At 44.1% G+C, this 20,705-nt stretch overlaps 1 protein-coding gene across 2 annotated transcripts in view; it reads right to left on the bottom strand.

Annotated features, from left to right (window-relative positions):
- KATNAL2 (katanin catalytic subunit A1 like 2) overlaps nucleotides 1-19,523 on the bottom strand; it is a 57,248-nt gene extending 37,725 nt beyond the window's left edge. Inside the window, exons 1-7 of one of the 2 annotated variants that reach the window (XM_068993841.1) lie at nucleotides 19,459-19,523; nucleotides 10,119-10,285; nucleotides 8,554-8,596; nucleotides 6,415-6,532; nucleotides 5,271-5,369; nucleotides 3,021-3,119; nucleotides 2,734-2,811 (exon numbers count right to left, since the gene is read on the bottom strand). In XM_068993841.1, coding sequence (XP_068849942.1) covers nucleotides 2,734-2,811; nucleotides 3,021-3,119; nucleotides 5,271-5,369; nucleotides 6,415-6,532; nucleotides 8,554-8,596; nucleotides 10,119-10,285; nucleotides 19,459-19,523 — 669 coding nt within the window. The remainder of the gene's footprint in view (nucleotides 1-2,733; nucleotides 2,812-3,020; nucleotides 3,120-5,270; nucleotides 5,370-6,414; nucleotides 6,533-8,553; nucleotides 8,597-10,118; nucleotides 10,286-19,458) is intronic. The other variant, XM_068993842.1, reaches the window with a different exon arrangement.
- Nucleotides 19,524-20,705: the final 1,182 nt, after the last annotated feature.

Below are 20,705 nucleotides of genomic sequence, written 5' to 3'. Positions count from 1 at the left end.
CTGTCTTCAAGTCAATAACAAACCATGCTGATTTACGACTGTAATCAAAGAAGCTACAGAACATGCCTACAAATTACGTTAGCTTTTAATCCGAAACAGAGTTCCTAGCTGGTGCCTGGACTCTCTCCTGCTCCTTGATCTCAACAACACTTTCTAATTTGCTACATAAAAGAGATAATGCTCCTCTGAAACCAATTTCTCTTTTTCCCTAGTGACTGCTCCCTACTTCCATCAGGAGCAATTGCTTCTACAAAATCCAAGGAAGCCAACAACCAAGTGAAAGTACAGTTTTCCCCTCACAGAGTAGAGCCCCATAGCAACCACGGAGGACCCATAGCAACCACGGAGGATAATCAATTAAGGTAGCTTTTACTGATAACTAATTTGCAGTCTCCAAACTTCAATTTCACAAGATGCTCAGAACAGTCACTCAGGGGCTTTTCTCAGTGGAGCTGTTTTGGGCAAACTTGTCTAGAGTGTTATAGCAAAAAAGAAAAAAAAAAAACCCACCTCCCTTCCACAGTCATTCTGAGTGACTACAGAACAATCTGGAAACTAATTTTATATTTATTTAATTTTTTAAAAAGTGATACATGCACATGATTGAAAAAACATAAAACCGGGGACTTTCTTGGTGGTCTAGTGGTTAAGAATCACTCTCTCAATGCGGGGGACATGGGCTTGATCCCTGGTCTGGGTCTGAGATCCCACGTGCCAAGGGGCAACTAAGCCCAAGTACCAGCTAAGCCCCCAAGTGTCGCAACTACTGAGCCCTCACACTGAATCAAAAGATCTCTCATGATGCAGTGAAGATCCTGTGTGCTGCAGCTGAGACCTGGTGCATCCTATTAAATCTATATAATATGTAAAAACATATGTTTTAAATGCTGGTGAGATGCTGTGCCCCCATTCAGTGCCCCATCCGCCCAGGTCCCTCCACAAGGGGTGACAACGTTTCTTAGAGAAACTCTTTACACAGGTGATTTTGATACTGTGTGATTGCAGGATCCATTCCTGGGTGAGATGACAACCACCCCGTCTTGAAAGGACCAGCCACTCACTCTTATTACCACACTTCCTTAGGAAAAGCTTTGCACACAATGGGCATTCATTGGAGTTCAAGGCGTCCATCGGTAACAGCAGAATCTCTTGTCCTCATCAAGCATGGACACTGAATTCCACATGGTGGTGTTTATAATTTCCCAGTAGGAAGTTCCTCCTTATCTCAATCAAAAGTTATCAGAACTCAGTAGAACTGCCTCAGTGGGAGGTGAGCTCCCCATCCCTGTCGGCTTTCAAGCAGAGTCCGTATGACTGCCTCTCACAGTTCTGTAGAAAGGATTCCAGGTGGAATCATTCCAGGCCACTTCTACTCCACAACTTTATCATCACTAGTCGCGGTATCCATTTGCAAAGACAGTAACAAGACTTGATTTGGGGGTATAACAATATTTTTCTCTGCTCTCTTATGCATCCTAATTACCGTAGCCGGGCTCAACCCCTCATCCTCTCACTGATAATAACTTCTGAGTTGGTCTTATCTCCATTTCTTGATGGCCTTCCACACTGTCATTAGAACAAGCTGTCTAAAACCACATTCGATTATCCCATTCTCCTGATGGAAGCCTTTCAGAGATTCTCCGTCTGGTATAGACTGAGCCCAGCCTCGGGTACTGTTCACAGCGCCCTAACACGCAGGAACCCCAGCCTCGCTCTCCAGTCCCTTCTCCCACCATTTCTAATGGTGTTTCAGTTGGTTCCCAGAAACACTGCATAAGCGCTTCAACTCACTTGTCTGTACCTCTGCTCAGAATGCCTCCCCTCCGCCCTCTTCTGCCCTCTCTCACGGGCTATTTCCTGTGTCTCTTCTTCCCTAAGAAGATACAGATTCTCCCCAGCCCCCATTCACCTTTGTGTTTCCAGCTGCTAGCACATGCCTAACACATCAGAGGTGTGTAGGGGACACCCACTGGGCTAAATGGAGACCTGGGGACCTTAACGACCTCAGAGCAGCTGTGCAATTTTTGCATCATTTTAAACATCCAGGAAGGAGCCTGCCTAGGTTTCAGTCTTTCATTAAATATGAGATCACTGGAGATTAGAAAAATCTCCTACAATTCAGGAATCTATTCTGTTACCAAGGGACTTGCCCCAAGTCACAGAGTGAAAAAGAGGAGGATCTAGAAATCAAATCCAGGTCAACCTATTCCCAAGCTTGTGTGTCATCAACCACTAGATTTCACTGCCTTTAGGTCCTGGGGGACCAAGCTTGAAAAAAATCAGTCGTGTAGATGGTAAGATCTTTCCCACTAATCTGTTTCTTCATGAAAATTTCCAATTATAAAACCAGACTCCTGACATCTCTATTTCTAGGCTTAGACTGTTTAAACAAAATACAGACGTCCTCTCTCCTTCTCTAAGAGGCTTTCTTTCCTTAAATCTTGGCTTAGCTCTAAAACCTTTCACCTGTCCCTTCCTTTCTAAGTCCTTTTCTCTTTGGGTTATCTTGGCCTCTATAGTGAGATGGTGGGCTTTTTGTATTGTAATTTTATGATTCTATAATTTATTCATCATGCATTATTGTGCCTCTAAACAATATGAGTGCCTTCGCAAGTGGGGGCACTTTATAAATAAATGATCATATTTATTGTTATTAATAAAAGAAGCAGCCCACAATGCTCCTGGAGCCCCAGTCTGCCTCCGTAAATTTGTGAATTGAATATCAGATCTTACCCGGCTCACCACGGCTGCCAATTCTCGCATCTCACTGTTCATGCCAATAAATGCACTCAGAGGTTTCAACAGTCGTTCCTGATGATGAGAGTAGAAAGCCTCACGTTACAAAATTGCTTCATCACTTAGGAAGGAAAACAGAGCGCAGAGCTCCATGGCACCAATGGTGGCAGATCGCTGTGCCCTTTAACTGGATCTCAAGGCTCCTCTGGACTCAAAATTGTATTCCAGAATTTCATCTGGATTTTGACAGTTTGCAAGATGAATGTCCCATCCTAGCCACTTACTGAGGGGTCTGGGTTACAGTCGAAGCTGTTCAAGCCAAGTTCACTGGTTGCTCCTTTGATGGCATCTGTGAGCAGCCCTTGGAAGTCAATGATTGGGCCCTGAAAGGGAATAATAGTTATTGCAGTGGCCATTAAAACAGGAGGGGAGACTATCCTTAGTAGCTCAGCTTCCTTAAATCAAGACACATTTATGTACCATGGTCTGCAGTGCAAACTTAAAGTAAAGCTTTAAGAGGAAACTATGCTAATAATGAATAAGATGATTTCCTCAGGTTGGGGCACTCCAGGAAAAAAAGAAAAAACACGTTATACATAAATTTTTCACAATGAAGTTGGCTTGAATAAAATTCCCGAGCATTTTTCAGTTCCTGATGCACCACCAGTTTTCTACGTGTCCAATTCCCCTGTATCATCTTTCTTTTAAAATATTCCACACATGGGAAGAACTCATTGGCACAAGAATCACGATAGTTCCTATCTACTGACTATACTGTACTTTCACCACTCAGGAGAGTGCCTGGCACAAATCAGGTGTGTGAGGTACCTGCTGTGGATTACTGCCAATTCTTATAACACTTCTGCTAGTCAGGAGTGGCATCCTAGTTTCACAGATGTGGAGGTAAGCCTAGAGAAGTGAAATGAACTACCCAGGGTCCCACAGCTAACAAGGAACTTAAGACCAGGATTCAAACCCAGGTATCTATCTTCCATACCCAGACTCCTTCTGATGCCACTGTCCCCCCTAGAGGAAGAAGGAAAAAGCAAGAATACATGTCAAAATTAAATAACAATAACAGTAGCCAACACTTACTAAGTGTTTATCGTGTGCTCTCTGTTCATTATGACATTGGAGGTGGACACTATGATTATTTCCATTTCACAGATGAGAGAAATGAGGCTTGGAGAGATCTAAAAACTTGCCCAAGAATCACAGTCAGGAAGGTGAGACGTGGGATTTGAACCTAGGCAGGCTGACTTCAAAGCTGGTGCCTTGAGAACAATACACCTAGTAAATTTGCAAAGGGACTTGGGTATTGTGAGCTTTGGAGGCTCTGAGATTGGGCACCTCTGAGATGGCAATGAAGCGCCCGTTCTTGGAGATGGGCCCCTGACTATAAGCCCTTCTTCAGCTCATGAAATGCTAGGTAGAAACTGTCCACAGCTTAACCTAAGGGCATTTCTGCTGCAAACAGAATTTACAGCCAGATTCTTTCAAAGGTTAAGTGTTGGATTAACTAGCCCCTTCCTTGACCTAATTAGAAATATCCATTCATATCAATGTGAGATGTTCATAAGAGCAACTAATGCTGCAACACTGCTGGGCACAAAAGTGACTGGAAAATGTGATGAAGGTAGTAACGGTGAGCAGGGAAGTACTTTTTTATGAGCAGCACTGATCGGAATGTGTTACCTCCAGCAATCACCCATATAATTGGGGCCCTAAAAGGAGCCAATTCCCCTTGATTTCCAGGGAGATGCTCCCCATTTCCCTCCAGACACACACACCCAGAGTTTAGTTTGCCTGAGAAGCCCTGGCTAGAGGTGAGTCAGCAGTCCCATAGGATGGAAGAAAGAAAGGTAACTCTGAACGGAATTCAGTCCTCAAAGTTACAGTCAAGAGAAACACACTGGTGTCGATGCTGCTTTTAAAAAGTGACACGTTTTTACCTGCCTTTAGCCTACAGCTACCCAAACTGGGTCTTTTCTGTTTGAGAGACTCTTACGCACGAATCAGGACATGAAGTTCATTAGGAAAGCAGTAGAAATAGCTATCGAGGACAGGATCAACCTTATATCAACTGAGGTTCACATGAAATTACATTCAAATCTGGAGTCATATCTCTAAGGAGAAAGGGACACTGCTAATCAACTCCCACTGACAGGGTAGAAAGGAATGAATGTGAGGCCACAACTCCTTAAATAATGCGGGAGAGTTTATCACTGTAATCACAGGATTTTTAAGCTGAAGGGAACCAAGCCATCTCTTCCAAACTCCGCAGTTTACAAATGGGAAACTGGGCCCCTTGGAGATGGAGCCACTCATTCAAATCCACCCATCCAGAAGGGAGACCCGGTCCAGGACCTCAGGGTTTCATCCTCAGCCCATCTCTTCCCAGTTCACCCTATAGCCAACCTTTGATCATCACATATTACCTTATCTGTTTGACAAATGTAACATTCAAAATTTTTCATTTTCAGAAAGAAAAAGGAAATTCCCCATTCAGTGTTCGGTTCATGAGTCCCACTTACTTTTTTTGGATGGACGTTTTCTTCTCCTCTGCCTTTGTTGATTCCAGATATACTTAAGCCGAAATCAGCACTCTCCTTGTGAGTGTGATTGACAACCTCCTGGAGAAAGAGGAAGAGAAGTGAGAAGTCAGCGACAGAAAGCAATTTGAGATGCTGGCTGCAGCTGCCTGTCCCGTCGTCCCAAATCCTTCTGCAAAAGGGGACCTCCATGTGTGATTCCACCACTTTTGTGTAGACCCAACAAGACGAATAAACACTGCTTGTGCTGGGTGGGAGGAGCTGTCCCAGGAAGCCACAGGCTCTGAGCCCCACAAACAGTGGAGGAAATGGCTGGGCCTCCACTCACCTCCACTCACAGGCCTGTCTTTTCTCCTGGGACCAGAGGTGTTTGTGGCCAGGGGTGGCTGAGTTTGGAAACACAGCCGAGTCAACAGTCAGCCAGCCTTCTGTGGGATGCATCCTGCCCCTCCCGCTTTACCTCGCTTCCACCTGAGCCAGTCCACAATGGCCAGGACCACACAACCCCCTTGAAGACGAGAGATTCCCTCTGACCAACTGAGTGGTGAGAAAATGACTTTCCATCCGCCCGGACAGCTCTGACATGCATCCTTCCCTTTCCTCTTCACCATTTCCATTGGTTCTCCTTCCTTTAAACCTGGTTGGTATGTTTTGTCCTGGACCGAAGGTTCTCAGCATGGGTTTCACTCACCTGCCCATCTCTCCCCGCAGAAAGCCCAGTGTGGAGGTCTGGCTTAGCCACCCACCATGTGTGCCTTGGAGAAACCCAACAGGAGACTTGGAGCCCGGCCACACCAAGACCATCCCAACCTACAGGTAGGACCCCAGGGACACCCTGTGGGACGGGAAGAGCTGGCACGTCCAGCTTCCTCAAGAGGAAGCCTGAGCCTTGTGGGAACCAGGCCTTCCTGCTCTGACTGGGCCTAGGATTCACCCCTCAAGGCCTGTTGCCCAGCACGCAGACCAGCCAAAAGTTTGTGGGGAGGAAGGAGTCCTCCACCAAGTACTGGAAGAAACTCTTAACTGAACGAAATCAAACTGTCCTTGAGGAACAAATAAACATGACTATTTCCTTGGGGCTGTTTCTCAGCCACCTGCAATGAGACCAGCGCCAAGCAAAGCTGACCTGTTTAGGATGCTCCGTGTGGAGGGGCCTGGCTTCCCCGAGCTTTCCCACCGTGGTTTTGGACCTCGGTCTCTGCTGGTTGATCTTGGGAAGATTCTGACAACTGTCGGTCATCACCCTAGGGCAGGGAACAAAGACCTTGGAGGAAATCCTGTTAACAATCTGAGATCGCAGACTCCTCACACAGTGCATTTAAAGAGAGTTCTGGAAAGATCTGGAGGCACAAATCCATCTGGACCATCCTCCCACCCAGCCCTGCCCATCTTCAGTCTACCTCCCAGGTCTAAGGCGGGGCTAGAGGGTCCACCGCCTCCTCTCATGACACAACCTCTCATTTCAATAACTGTTTAGAGTATAAGATTATACACAAATGCCATGCATCATTTTTCTAGCTATCTTTCTTACAGCCAACAATTTGCCACCCAACCTCGATGGTTGCCATGTATAAACAGCTACCCAGAGAGGAGCTGAAGAACCCCCAGCTGCCCCCTGCCACTCTGCTCCAGGGCTAAAGGAGCAAGACGCTCCCAGACAGTCGCTCCCAGAGCATTCCGCCAGTTACGGAGTGCTGAGGCAGTTCCAGGGATGAACCTGCGGCTGAAAAGCAATCAGGTTTCCTTACGCATTCCGAAGCTGCCTCTTAAAATGCTCCTCGCTGTTTCTTTTCACAAGTAGTTATCATTTATTACCGGAGTCTGACTAGCTTTATGGAAACTATAAAGGAAAGAAGAACACTTTGGTGAAAACAAAGAGACTGTTTGGAAAGAACTGCACAAAAGCAAAGGTAGCCTCAGGCTGAGGGACCCCGTGACTGTCATGGTGAAGCAGGCTCGGGCTCCGCGGCTCTTCTTTAAACGACACCAAAGGTCTTCACTTATAAAAGATGAGGCGAGAGGCTGGGATGACTTGGGAGAATGGCATTGAAGCATGCATAATATCATATATGAAACAAATCGCCAGTTCAGGTTCGATGCATGATACAGGACGCTTGGGGCTGGTACACTGGGATGACCCAGAGGGATGGTACAGGGAGGGAGGTGGGAGGGGGTTTCAGGATGGGGAACACGTGTATACCTATGGTGGACTCATGTTGATGTATGGCAAAACCAATACAATATTGTAAAGTAATTAGCCTCCAATTAAAACAAATAAATTTATATTTAAAAAATAATAAAAGATGAGGCGGCTAAGTCCCTTCCTTCTCAGGTTGCGGACAAAGGACTTGGAGTCACAGAGCAGGGGATCCAGAGGGGCTCACAGAAGCTCTTAAGGGCCTAGTGAATTACCTACGATCACAACCCAAGTTTTCTTCTTTTAATTGGGCCCTAAGATTTTTTTTTTTTTAAACTTTGCTCACGGCCTGAGTGATTGTGTGGTCTCTACTGGAAGCCCACTGCCACTTTCCCCTGAGGTCTGGGCTTTCCTGTAATAGCAAAGAGCCACAGGCCTTGATGCCCCGCAGCTGTGCGGTCCTGGGCACTTTGTGAACAGGCTCTGCTGACACGCGTGTAGCCCGGATTGGGAGGAGGGGAACGCGGGGGACACTGAGGCAAGCATCAACCCAGAAGAGTCAGGAGACAGAGGGGCTCCAGTCAGATACCACGACTCCCAAATGAGACTGGGATTTGAGAAGCTGGAGAAAGAAATACACAAGATGAGTGTGAGAAAAGGAGAGGAAGAGCAAGACCCGATTCCCTCCAGACTGTCAGGACGTGACCTGGGGTACACAGAGAAATGACCTTGACGATTCAGAAAGGAAAAATATTTCTGGGGAGGTGCTTACTATGTTCTGGGAACTCACTATGTGTCAGACTCTTGCTCCAAGCTTGTAAGTGGCAGAGCCAGGAATTGAACCTGGATCTTTCAGTCTCTGAGGTCCATACTTTTCATACCACCTAGCCTAGAAAGACAAAGCATCGGCGGATGCAATTCTTGGTGGTAAAAGCAGAGAGCCGACGGACAGTGGTCCACGCCCTGGCCGTCTGTAACATCAGGGGAGCCCATGCCCCCAGGGTCACAGGACCATGGTCTGAGATTGCTGCTTGGCAGACATGGAGCCGCACCGGAGAATCTTCTGGAAACAGATCCCACAAACTCTTAAGGGTTGAGTTGGTCAAGATGAATTATCATTTACTTTACCTTCTGGTCTTCCCTCCACTTCTTTGAGGTAAACTGTTTTCTGCTGTGGCAAAACAAATATCAAGAGGAGAAGGACATTTAAATTTTTAAGAGAAAGTGATTTTTCAGGTATGTTTGTCCTTTTACATTGTTCTTAAAATTTGTGCTACATGCAGAAACTGTAAGCTATTCTCATCTAGAGAGGAATGGAATTACCAGCAAAGAGAAAGAAGCCCATGCTTCCCAAGCATTTCCACACAAAGATCCCAAAGGCCTCAGAAGATATTAAACATGTTGGGAGACCACAGACTCGGTGGCAGCTCCAGTGTGGGCTGCTTTATAGTTATCATTTCATTAAGTTTTCATGAACTTGACACTATTTTGCTGTGGTCCCTGGAACATGGCTCAGAAGGTAAAGAATCTGCCTTCAGTGCAGGAGACCTGGGTTCAATCCTTGGGTCAGGAAGACCCCTGGAGAAGGGAATGGCCACCCACTCCAGTATTCCTGCCTGGAGAATTCCATGGACAGAGGAGCCTGACGGGCTACAGTCTATGGAGTCGCAAAGAATTGGACACAACTGAGCAACTAACACTTTCACTCTCACTTTCTGGGACACCAGAATGGAACACTTATCAGTCAAACCCTGCCCGTTTACCTTAAACTAAAGACACTGTGTCCAATATCCCAGGAGAGTGTGGTTCCAAGCTAGAACTAGCATTAAAATCAAGCCATGTCAGTAACAGTCCTGTGGCCCAGTGGTGAGGAGTGTCTGCTTTTTTCTGCCAAAACTCAGATCCAACAACCAGCCACAGATGCAGAGCTAGGCACACTGTACTGGAAGGGAGCGCAGATAAAACCTCTCTTGCTCTCTCAGACCCCTTCCAGCTCTGTGATTCAGCCCTGGCTATTTTTAATTGACGTTCCTTTTGGTTTCCTGGTCCCTACATGAAATGTTAAAGTCTGTGGCTTAACAAGTGCCTTGTAAACAGGACAATGATCTCCCTTGGTTTATAATTACTTCCCCCACTTACAGACTTCTAAGTCAATGTCACTACAAAACACAGGGCCCTAACTTTAGATCTTTCCTCCAGCCAGCCTCCTTGACTGCTAACCTATACTGGGTCTTTGCATTATATTGATCATTATCTGGATTGATGGCTTTCAAAAGCATTTCATTATCTATACATGAGCTATTAGCCTCACCAATACTCATTTTCATGTTATTTTCAAGATAGATAATAGGTCTTCCCAACAAGAAAAAAGTCTTCTGTCATTTATTGTCTTCCAACAGCTCTTTCCATCTCTAAAGAAAAGAAAGAAAGTACCTGTGACCTGCTGGGGTTTTGTTTTCATTGCCCTAAATCATACAGTCCTCAAGCAAATGCCGACAAGACAAAAAGGGACATCAGTGTCCAGACGATCATGTTTAAATTGTCTGCACTGGATCTAAAAGAGGCTACAGAATCCTTCTGGTCTATTCTTTCAGTGTAGAGTTGGGGACATCCTCTATCTGGGAATAAAATGAGGAAGACACACAGAACTTAAAGATGAGATAGCACCTTACTTCTAGAAAATAGCCATGTACCTGTGTCTGATGCCTTTTTGACAATTTTGGGGTATTTCTGAAATTTTACAAAATAATAGCTCTCATATTCCATCAAAATAGTTTCAAGATCAACGTTGTCACAAACTTGAAAGCGTCGTAACCCCATTTTAGTTTCTTGCTCCAAAGCATTGGCTGCATCAATATATCTGGCCATTTCACAAAAGAAAGAAAAACAAAATTAACTCTAGGTAAAGAGAATAAAGGCAAAGTCCAAAGAAACTCAATACAAATAGTAAGCGTATATTAAAGAGTACATTAAACAAAAACTAGAATATACAAGGTTTGCCTGTATAGTAAAGAGCTCCACCACATAGGTTAAGTATATCCAAACACTGTCTTTCAAAACATTTTGGGGTCCAGCAGCTAAGACTCTGCACTCCCAATGCAGGGGGCCTGGGTTTGATCCCTGGTTAGGGAACTAGGTCCCACATGCTGCAACTAAGAGTTCACATGCCACAGCTAAAGATCCCACATGCCTCAAAGCAGATGGAAGACTCCAGGGGCCAAAACTAAGACACGGCACGGCCAAGTAAATGCATAAATAAAAATTAAAGTACTTAAAAGTCAAATAAGTAAATCAACTAAGAAAATATCTTGTAATTTACTTTTATTCATGTTTAGCCAAAGATGGTTATTTGCCCAACTTGCTTGCTTCTTTTTTTACTAGTATTCATTTCAGGTAACATTTGACGAGTGATAAAACCCCAGTTTAACCACACAGGCAAGGCTTGCGATCATTGAAGTAGCTGAAAAGAATATGTCATGTGCTCTGAAGGGGATTCCAAAAATCTGTTGATCGACATCACTAAGGAAATTTAGTATCAGAAAATGTCATCTGCTTCGATGTGTTGTTTCTGATCACTTCTTCGCTGGTCACAGATGATATCAGCAGCTTCCTCTGTATGCATGTACTGTCAGCAGCGTGGGTCCCTCACTCATTTTAACCTGGTCAGTCGGAAGGCCGTCTGACTTAAGTGGTCTCAGCAATAAAAGCAAGCTCCTTGTCTCACAATCCTCTGAAAGTGGAAAAACTCTCTGGTTTTAATCTGAGTCCTCAACCTCTTTGAAAACCAAAACTCTCTCCTGAAAAACATGCAAATATGCACAAATTAGCATATACTTTCAGGAACTCATCCAAAGACCTCAGATTGCAGGCTCCAGTGAGAGTTCTTTCTCTTTGATTTCAAACCTGGGAACATATAGAGGAGAAAACTTTCCTTTTTGTCATGCTTCCTCTGTGTTCCAGATTCAGATCAGTTAGAGGACTAAACTTTCTTAAAAGGGGTTGCCATGACTATTTCCAGTACCTTGCTTATTTTAAAGAATTTGCAAATGTGAAATGATCAGGTCAGTCAGCTTCTATACTTATTAATGGCTCATCAGGCTTCTATCCTATGTCTTAATCCCCATTTTACATAGGAAAAAAACGAAATCCACTTTTATTAATAATTTTTAGTATAATGTAATACATGCTCATTTAAGAAAAAATTAGAAAATATAGATAAAAGAAAATTGCACAACTCAGAGACAATGTTAACATCTTCTCTCTTTCCAAACATTTTTAAATGACTTAAATACACATATACTTATATACATACACGCGTTTAAAAAAAAAAAAAGATGGGAACATACATTAGAGATTGCCTGAATATAAAGATTGCTTTCCTGACATCACATTCTGAACACTTTCCAGGATCATAGAGCTTGGGCTTAAAAATGATAACAATAGGTGATGGCAGGTCCCATATTTCTTAAACTAATTGATCAGGAAAACAGGATTTTTTTTTTTCTTTGCCATTCCATGGGGCATGTGGGATCATAGTTCCCCTACCAGGGATTGAACTTGTACCCCTGCACTGGAAGCGCAAGGTCTTAACCACTGGACCACCAGGCAAGTCCCCAGAGCTATGTCTATGTGTTCCAATTCCACTGTTTGCGCTTGAACGAGGTCTCCATTTAACAGAGGTGGTAGGAGGAGCTACTGGAAATTCTTAACCAATAGAGTGACAGGACAGGACTTTAAAAAGAGGTGTGAGCAGTAAGGAGAAAGCCAAAGTAGAAAAGATGAGGGAGAGGCTGGTAACAGGCGCTGGGGCCAGAGGAGGCGCACGTGTGGAGCTAGACCCCTCACTGTCTGCTCTCACTAACTCTCCCTCATGCATTTGATCTCTGCTCTTCGTTTACCTAGTGGTTCACTTATGCCCTGCCCCTGCTTGCTCTGTGCCCCTGTCTAAAACGTCCTTGTCCACCACAACTGTCTATCCACATTTTATACATCTTTCGAGACCAGGTCGCGTGGCCTTCCCTACAACGCTTTCTCTATTTATTTTAATACACAAAAATCAATCCTCTCAGCTCTTTGTTAAAGGCAGGTCTACTTTCGTGACACTAATACGTCCTTAAACATTTTTCAACTTGATAATTCATTCATTTCTCCCTTTCCCAGCAGGTCTCTGGAAATGATCAACTTTAGCATAACTTCTATCAATTACAGGTGAAAGAGGCCATCTCGTGGCAGAAAAGGGAAATGCATGCTTTGAGGCCGTAATAGCACCTGCAGGAGAAAGGATAGCTGTGTGACTTTGGTCTTTTTGTTTTCACAGTTCTCCTTTCTGATACAGTTTCTAAAAGACAAAAAAAAAAAAAAGACAAAAAAACAGTAATTACCTGTGTGGATGGCTTTCCAATTATTTCACCCATCTACCTGCTAGTAAGTTCCTCAATGGCTGTTCAAATAACACTTATCAAGCATCTATTAATACAATGCTCATGATGTTGGGGTCTTATAAGGTGAGTTCAGGTTTATAAGGGTCAATGAATCTGTGAAGGCAGTATTTCTCAGAGTGTTCCTTGAAAAACTAGTCCCTAAAGATTGCCGAGGAAATATCAATAACCTCAGATATGCAGATGACACCACCCTTATGGCAGAAAGTGAAGAGGAACTAAAAAGCCTCTTGATGAAAGTAAAAGTGGAGAGTGAAAAAGTTGGCTTAAAGCTCAACATTCAGAAAACCAAGATCATGGCATATGGTCCCATCACTTCATGGCAGATAGATGGGGAAACAGTGGAAACAGTGTCAGACTTTATTTTTGGGGGGCTCCAAAATCACTGCAGATGGTGACTGCAGCCATGATATTAAAAGACGCTTACTCCTTGGAAGAAAAGTTACGACCAACCTAGACAGCATATTAAAAAGCAGAGACATTACTTTGTCAACAAAGGTCCATCTAGTCAAGGCTATGGTTTTTCCAGTGGTCATGTATGGATGTGAGAGCTGGACTATAAAGAAAGCTGAGCGCCAAAGAACTGATGCTTTTGAACTGTGGTGTTGGAGAAGACTCTTGAGAGTCCCTTGGACTGCACGGAGATCCAACTAGTCCATCCTAAAGGAGATCAGTCCTGGGTGTTCATTGGAAGGACTGATGTTGAAGCTGAAACTCCAATACTTTGGCCACCTGAAGTGAAGAGCTGACTCATTTGAAAAGACCCTGATGCTGGGAAAGATTGAGGGCAGGAGGAGAAGGGGACGACAGAGGATAAGATGATTGGATGGCATCACCAACTCAATGGATGTGGGTTTGGGTGGACTCCTGGAGTTGGTGATGGACAGGGAGGCCTGGCATGCTACAGTTCATGGGGTCGCAGAGTCAGACATGACTGAGCGACTGAACTGAACTGAACTGAACCCAATGTTTGCCAAGCTTACTTGACCATAAGCTCATGTGAGTCATATCAATTAACATTCTGCAGAATGACTGTTGTAGAGTTCCAGGCACTTAGAAAACATTGTCTTGAGGTAATTTAGCTCAGAGTTTTTTGAATGGAGCTGAGATTTTTATCAAAAGATAATGAAAAATGGGCCAAACCCACATTTTTAACTGCTTTAAGTCCTTTGCTGATCCAGGTTGTGTATTAGAAGAATAAAATCCAGCTCGTACCTCCTCCACAGTAAAAGTAAGCAAGGACTCATATATGCTCACTTGGTGTCAGGCGCTACTCTAAGCATGTCATATATTTAATCCTCATAATAAAAGCATGTGCCTGACACTCATTATCTTCCATTTTACAAGCAGGGGAACTGAGGGACAAAGAAAGTAAGTAGATTGCCCAAGGTCACTGGTTAGCAAAGAGTAGAGTGGGCATTTGAACCAAGGCAGATTGGCTCCTGCATCAAGGCAGAGCCTCTTGATGAAGGTAAAAGAGGAGAGTGACAAAGCTGGCTTAAAAGTCAACATTCAAAAAACCAAAACCAAAGATGATGTCATCCGCTCCCATCACTTCACGGCAAATAAATGGGGAAAAAGTGGAAACAGTGCATATTTTATTTTCTTGGGCTCCAAAATCACTGCAGACAGTGACTAAAGCCATGAAATTAAAAAAAACTTGCTGCTTGGAAGAAAAGCTATGACAAACAAGCTATGACAAACCTAGACAGAGTATTAAAAAGCAGACATCACTTTGCTGACAAAGGTCCTGTAGTCAGAGCCACAGTTTTTTCAGTCGTCATGTGAGTGTTGGATCATAAAAAAGGCTGAGCACTGAAGAACTGATGCTTTCGAATTGTGGTGCTGGAGAAGGTTCTTGAGACACAAGGAGATCAAATCAGTCAATCCAGTCATTCCTAAAGGAAATAAACCCTGAATATTCATTGGAAGGATTGATGCTGAAGCTGAAGCTCCAATACTCTGTCCACCTGATGTGAAGAGCTGACTGATTGGAAAAGACCCTGATGCTGGGAAAGACTGAGGGCATCAGGAGAAGGGAGTGACAGAGGATGAGACGGTTGGATAGCATCACTGACTCAGTGGACATAAGTTTGAGCAAACTCCAGAGATAGTGAAGGATAGGGAAGCCTGGTGTGCTGCAGCCCATAAGTGACAAAGAGTCGGACATGACTTAGCGACTGAACAACAACACTGGCTCCTGAGTCTGTGTTTCTATCCTGCAAGCCCTTCCTACCACACCAACCCACCAGCCCTGGTTTTAGAGCAGACACTTGGCACTACGCTGCCCTTGGAAGTGCTTTCCATCAGTGAATGGTGAAAAGTGCAGAGCAACCCACTGCCCACATGCAGACTGCCTGGCTCATCGATTGCTCTTCTCTGGCTCTGGTGTCCACTCCCTTGCTACGTGGGGACACAGAGATTTAGCAGTTGAGTGTCACCTGATTGGTCTGCCTGCCAACTAGGTGTGGGGGCCAGGGATTCATTTCTCTGGCCAGAGACTGGTGATGAGCCATTTTCTCAATAAAATTTAAACCCCCAACACCAAAAAGAGAAGTGTCTGATAAAACTGTGTTTCAAAGTAAGTGGACTGAGAAATGTTTGTTAAAGATGACGCAGTTCATCATGTTTCAGTTCATTTCAGTCGCTCAGTCGTGTCCGACTCTTTGCGACCCCATGAACTGCAGCACGCCAGCCCCCCTGTCCATCACCAACTCCCAGAGTCCACCCAAACTCATGTCTATCACCCAGTCGGTGATGCCATCCAACCATCTCATCCTCTGTCGTCCCCTTCTCCTCCCACTTTCAATCTTTCCCAGCATCAGGGTCTTTTCAAATGAGTCAGCTCTTCACTTCAGGTGGCCAGGGTATTGGAGTTTCAGCTTCAACATCAGTCCATCCAATGAACACTCAGGACTGATCTCCTTTACGATGGACTGGTTGGATCTCCTTGCAGTCCAAGGAATTCTCAAGAGTCTTCTCCAACATCACAGTTGAAAAGCATCAATTCTTCGGCGCTCAGCTTTCTTTATAGTCCAGCTCTCACATCCATACATGACTACTGGAAAAAACATAGCTTTGACTAGACGGACCTTTGTTGGCAAAGTAATGTCTCTGCTTTTTAATATGCTGTCTAGGTTGGTCATAACTTTGCTTCCAAGGAGTAAGCATCTTTTCAATTCATGGCTGCAGTCACCATCTGCAGCGATGTTTACCATGGTCATCATGTTTACCATGAGAAAAAAGGCCATTTCCAAAATTTTGATGTAAGATATTATGAGAAAGGCCACATTTTGTAATTGAAGATCTACTGTGGTCAGTCCAGGGGAGAAATATTACTCAGTAACAAAGTTTGTTCACAAGTGCTGTTAAAAAAAAAAAATTGCTGGGACTTCCCTGGTGGCACAGTGGGATAAGAATCTGCCTGCCAATGCAGGGGACTCAGGTTTGATCCCTGCTCTGGGAAGATTCCACATGCCATGGAGCAACAAAGCCCGTGCGCCACAAATACTGAGCCCGTGTAAGGCAACGATTGAAGCCTCCTCTGTAACACGAGAAGCCACTTTCGTGAAAAGCCCACACACCACAACAAAGAGGAGCCCCTGCTTGCCGCAACTAGCGAAAGCCCTCCTAAAGCAATGGAGACCCAATGCAGTCAGAAATAAATAAGTAAACAAAAAGAATTTTTAAATGTTGACTTAGTGAAGGAACTTATGGTTGCTGCGGGGAGAGGGAGAGGGATAATTTGGGAGTTTGGGATGGACATGTATGTATGTACACACTGCTGTATTTAAAACGGATAACCAACAAGAAACTACTGTATGGCACATGGACCTCTGCTCAGTGTTATGTGGTACCCTGGACGGGAGAGGAGTTTGGGGAGATTAGAGATATGTATAACAGAGGGCTGAGTCCCCTTCGATGTTCATCTGAAACCATCACAACTTTGTTAACTGGCTATACTCCAATATAAGATAAAAAGTTTTTTAAAAATGCTGTGTTATAATCCATCACCAAAAAGGATGCCTTTGAAATTTTGGCAAAAAAAAGAAAAAACCTCCACGATAAAAAGTCAAATCTTTCAATAACAAAAGAATGCTTCACTACAGTTGTAGAGATTTCACTTTCTGACTTTAAAAAGCCATCTTTTCTTTTTAACAAAAAATATGACACACATACATTTTGATTTTCCTGAGGTAATCCTCAAACAAAAACAAGTCTTCCACACCAGAGCAGAGGAATCAGACCCTGAAGACTTTGGGGGTGAGACAGGCCTGCAAAGTGCCCCCACTTAGCCCCAGGAGACTTCCAGCAAGTTCCTAGATGCCCCTAGCCTCAATTTCTTCAAATGTAAAAGGGGGACCCTAATACTACTTCCCTTGGAGCTTAAAAGAAAAATTCCTCAAGGTCTCTATAAGGGTCGGTCATTCCCCTTGGGAGGGCACTGCTGCTGCTAAGTCACTTCGGTCGTGTCTGACTCTGTGTGACCCCATAGACAGCAGCCCACCAGGCTCCCCGTCCCTGGGATTCTCCAGGCAAGAACACTGGAGTGGGTTGCCATTTCCTTCTCCAATGCATGAAAGTGAAAAGTGAAAATGAAGTCACTCAGTTGTGTCCAACTCTTAGCGACCCCAAGGACTGCAGCCTCCTCCGTCCATGGGATTTTCCAGGCAAGAGTACTGGAGTGGGGTGCCATTGCCCTCTCCATGGGAGGGCGCTAGATTTATTTATTTAAAACAGCTGCTGCTGGCACAGATCAGAGAAACAAGCATCAGCTCTCACTTCCGTCCCAGCCACCTCCTACCCTCCAGCTTGCCTTCCTACCTCAACACTAGGGTTACTAGACTCTCAGCTACAGTAGATCTCCTATTTCACGGACAGCTATGACATTTATCGGAGGAAGAGATGCTCATTCAGTCTTTTGGGAAAATACCAGCAGCCGGCTGGTTCTTTGTGCTCTAAGGAAAGGTTTCTCCATCGGGGCATCATTGACATTTGGGTTGTCCTGTGCATCTGACGGAGAAAGCAATGGCACCCCACTCCAGTACTCTTGCCTGGAAAATCCCATGGATGGAGGAGCCTAGTAGGCTGCACTCCATGGGGTCGTTAAGAGTCGGACACGACTGAGCGACTTCACTTTCACTTTTCACTTTCATGCATTGGAGAAGGAAATGGCAACCCACTCCAGTGTTCTTGCCTGGAGAATCCCAGGGACCGGGGAGCCTGGTGGGCTGCTGTCTGTGGGGTCGCACAGAGTCAGACATGACTGAAGTGACTGAAAATGTGCATCTGAAGGGCGTTCAGCAGCATCCTGGCCTCTTCCCACTAGATGCCAGTACACCACTCAGAAGGACTCCAGACGCTGTCAAATATCCTCTCAGTGGTTCTCCAGGTTGAGAACCACTGCTTTAACGCAAATGTTTTCAGCCCTAACCCTGAAACCTGAATATTTTCTTCCAGGCTGAAAATTAAAAGGAAAGGAAACTCTAAAGAATAGCCTTCGGGGACTTCCCTGGTGGACCAGTGGTTAAGACTCTGAGTTTCCAATGCAGGGGGCGAGGGTTTGATCCCTTGTTGGGGAACTAAGATCCCACATGCAGTGCAGTGCATCAGTCAAAGTAAAATAAAAAATGAATTAAAAAGAGGAGCCTTCAGATACTTTGCAGTCTCTCTTCCTCTCCCAACACCCAGCAAACCAGCAGTCCTCATTGTAAGTGCTCGCACATTTTTTTTCTAGTCGCACAGTCGTGTGATCCCATGGACTGTAGCCCGCCAGGCTCCTCTGTCCATGGAATTCTCCAGGCAGCAGTACTGCAGTGGGTTGCCATTTCCTTCTACGATGCTCTCACATTTTCAAATAGGGTAGGTGGCCAAACTCAAATGCTTCCCAGTTTCCTCAGGAAAGAGAGTTGAGTACAAGTCATCCAGGTAAATGCAAAACCTTTATATTGAGGGAAGGAAAACTGAGGAATAAGAAAGTTTTCTTTGTGTGCCAGCAATGGGACTTCAGAAATCTTATTAAAAGGCCTACACCATCTTCAAACCTGAATGGGAAAGGGCAAGTATCCCATGAACTGGGTAGCTTTGTTAATAAAATTTTTTTAAATGTACAATGTGAAAAATATCTAGACAAATGAGACAATAAAAATGTGTCTAGGTTGCTGGAGGTGGGATTGGGACATTGATAGGTAGGGCACAAGAGATTTTTAGAGCAGAGAAGCTATTCTGTACGATACTACAAGGGTGGATATGTGACATCATGCCTTTGTCAAAACATGTAGAACTATATGACACAAAAGTGAACTCTGACATAAACTACAGACTTTAGTAATAATAAATCAATATTGACTCATCAAGTGCAATAAATGTACACACCGATGTAAGCTGTAACAGGGGACACGAGGCAGGGAGGGGGATTGCTGATATATGGGAGTTCTCGCCCATATACCAGAAATTTCTGGTCAATTTTTCAGCAAATCAAAAACTGCTCTTAAAAAAAAAAAGTTATTAATTGCTTTTAAAAGTGTGCATCTGGAAAAGCAGAGGTCAGAGAAAGAGAGGAATCATCTCTGTAAATATCTGTAATGTAACATACCCTTCTTGTGTTAAGTAATGCAAAATCAAAATCAGAAGATTTTTTCGTCGTGCTTCTGTCCTCATCTCGCACTGTGAACAAAAAAGAAAATGCAGATGGGATGACAATGAAATATAACACTCCTTGTATAGCAGTAAACCCTTGAAGGTAATTGTAACCTGTCAAAAGCAAGAAGCATAACTTAAAGCCTGCAAGGTAGTTTGGGGTCTCTAAGGATATATAAAGTTGTTTTTCCATTGTTAATTTTCTTCTCAGAGCTGCCTTCTCAATTGTAAACTGAACGTACAGTGATCTCAACTGGGATTGCACTTGACTAGTTCACTTCTTACTGCCGAACTAATTGGCATTTTATTGCTTATCACTAAAGGAACAAATATATACACATTTATTTGGACCAGGTGAAGGAAAGTGATGTTAAAAGATAGACTCTTTTGCAATCTTATGGACTGTAGTTTGCCAGGCTCCTCTGTCCATGAGATTTCCCAGGCAAAAATACTGGAGTGGGTGGCTACTTCCTTCTCCAGGGGATATTTGAGACTGAAGGATCAAACCTGCATCTCCTGAACTGGCAGGCAGATTCTTGACCACTGAGCCACCAGGGAAGCCCCTAAATTCACCCAGGATCCCACCCAGACCCTGCACAAAGATGGAGATGATGTGAGAAGGAAATGGCAACCCACTCCAGTGTTCTTGCCTGGAGAATCCCAGGGACAGGGGAGCCTGCTGGGCTGCCGTCTATGGGGTCACACAGAGTTGGACACGACTGAAGCGACTTAGCAGCAGCAGCAGCAGCAACACATTATTGTAAATCAATTATCCTTCAATTAAAAATAAATAATTTTTTTTTTAAATTGTGGCGATAAGTTCAAATAAACCGCTCAGGAGAACCCCACCACCACCACCCCGGGGCATTTAGAATATCCTCTTGAGTAGCAGGGGCCATAAAGGGGATATTCCCGAATAACAATGTCCGTATTCAAACTGAATGAAGCTGTACTTTTATTCATAGTATTAATGTGCATTAGCAGTATTAATTACATTATCTGGTATCTCACATTCCCTTAAAATGTATTCATAAAATATTTACTTTCACTAATACTTCCCTTATTTGAAAATGCTTACCTTTATCTAAAGAGAACACAGGTAAGAACTGAATAAAAGCAAGAAAGGCACGAGTGGCCCAAATTATATCATAAAATCTAGGCAAAAACATGATAATGACACATAGAAACTTTTCAGGCATTCAT

This window comes from Capricornis sumatraensis, chromosome 21 (genome assembly GCF_032405125.1).
Source record: "Capricornis sumatraensis isolate serow.1 chromosome 21, serow.2, whole genome shotgun sequence".
Lineage (NCBI taxonomy): Eukaryota > Metazoa > Chordata > Mammalia > Artiodactyla > Bovidae > Capricornis > Capricornis sumatraensis.
Note: the sequence above shows the minus strand (reverse complement) of the source record. Positions and strands in the feature narration are given on the sequence as shown.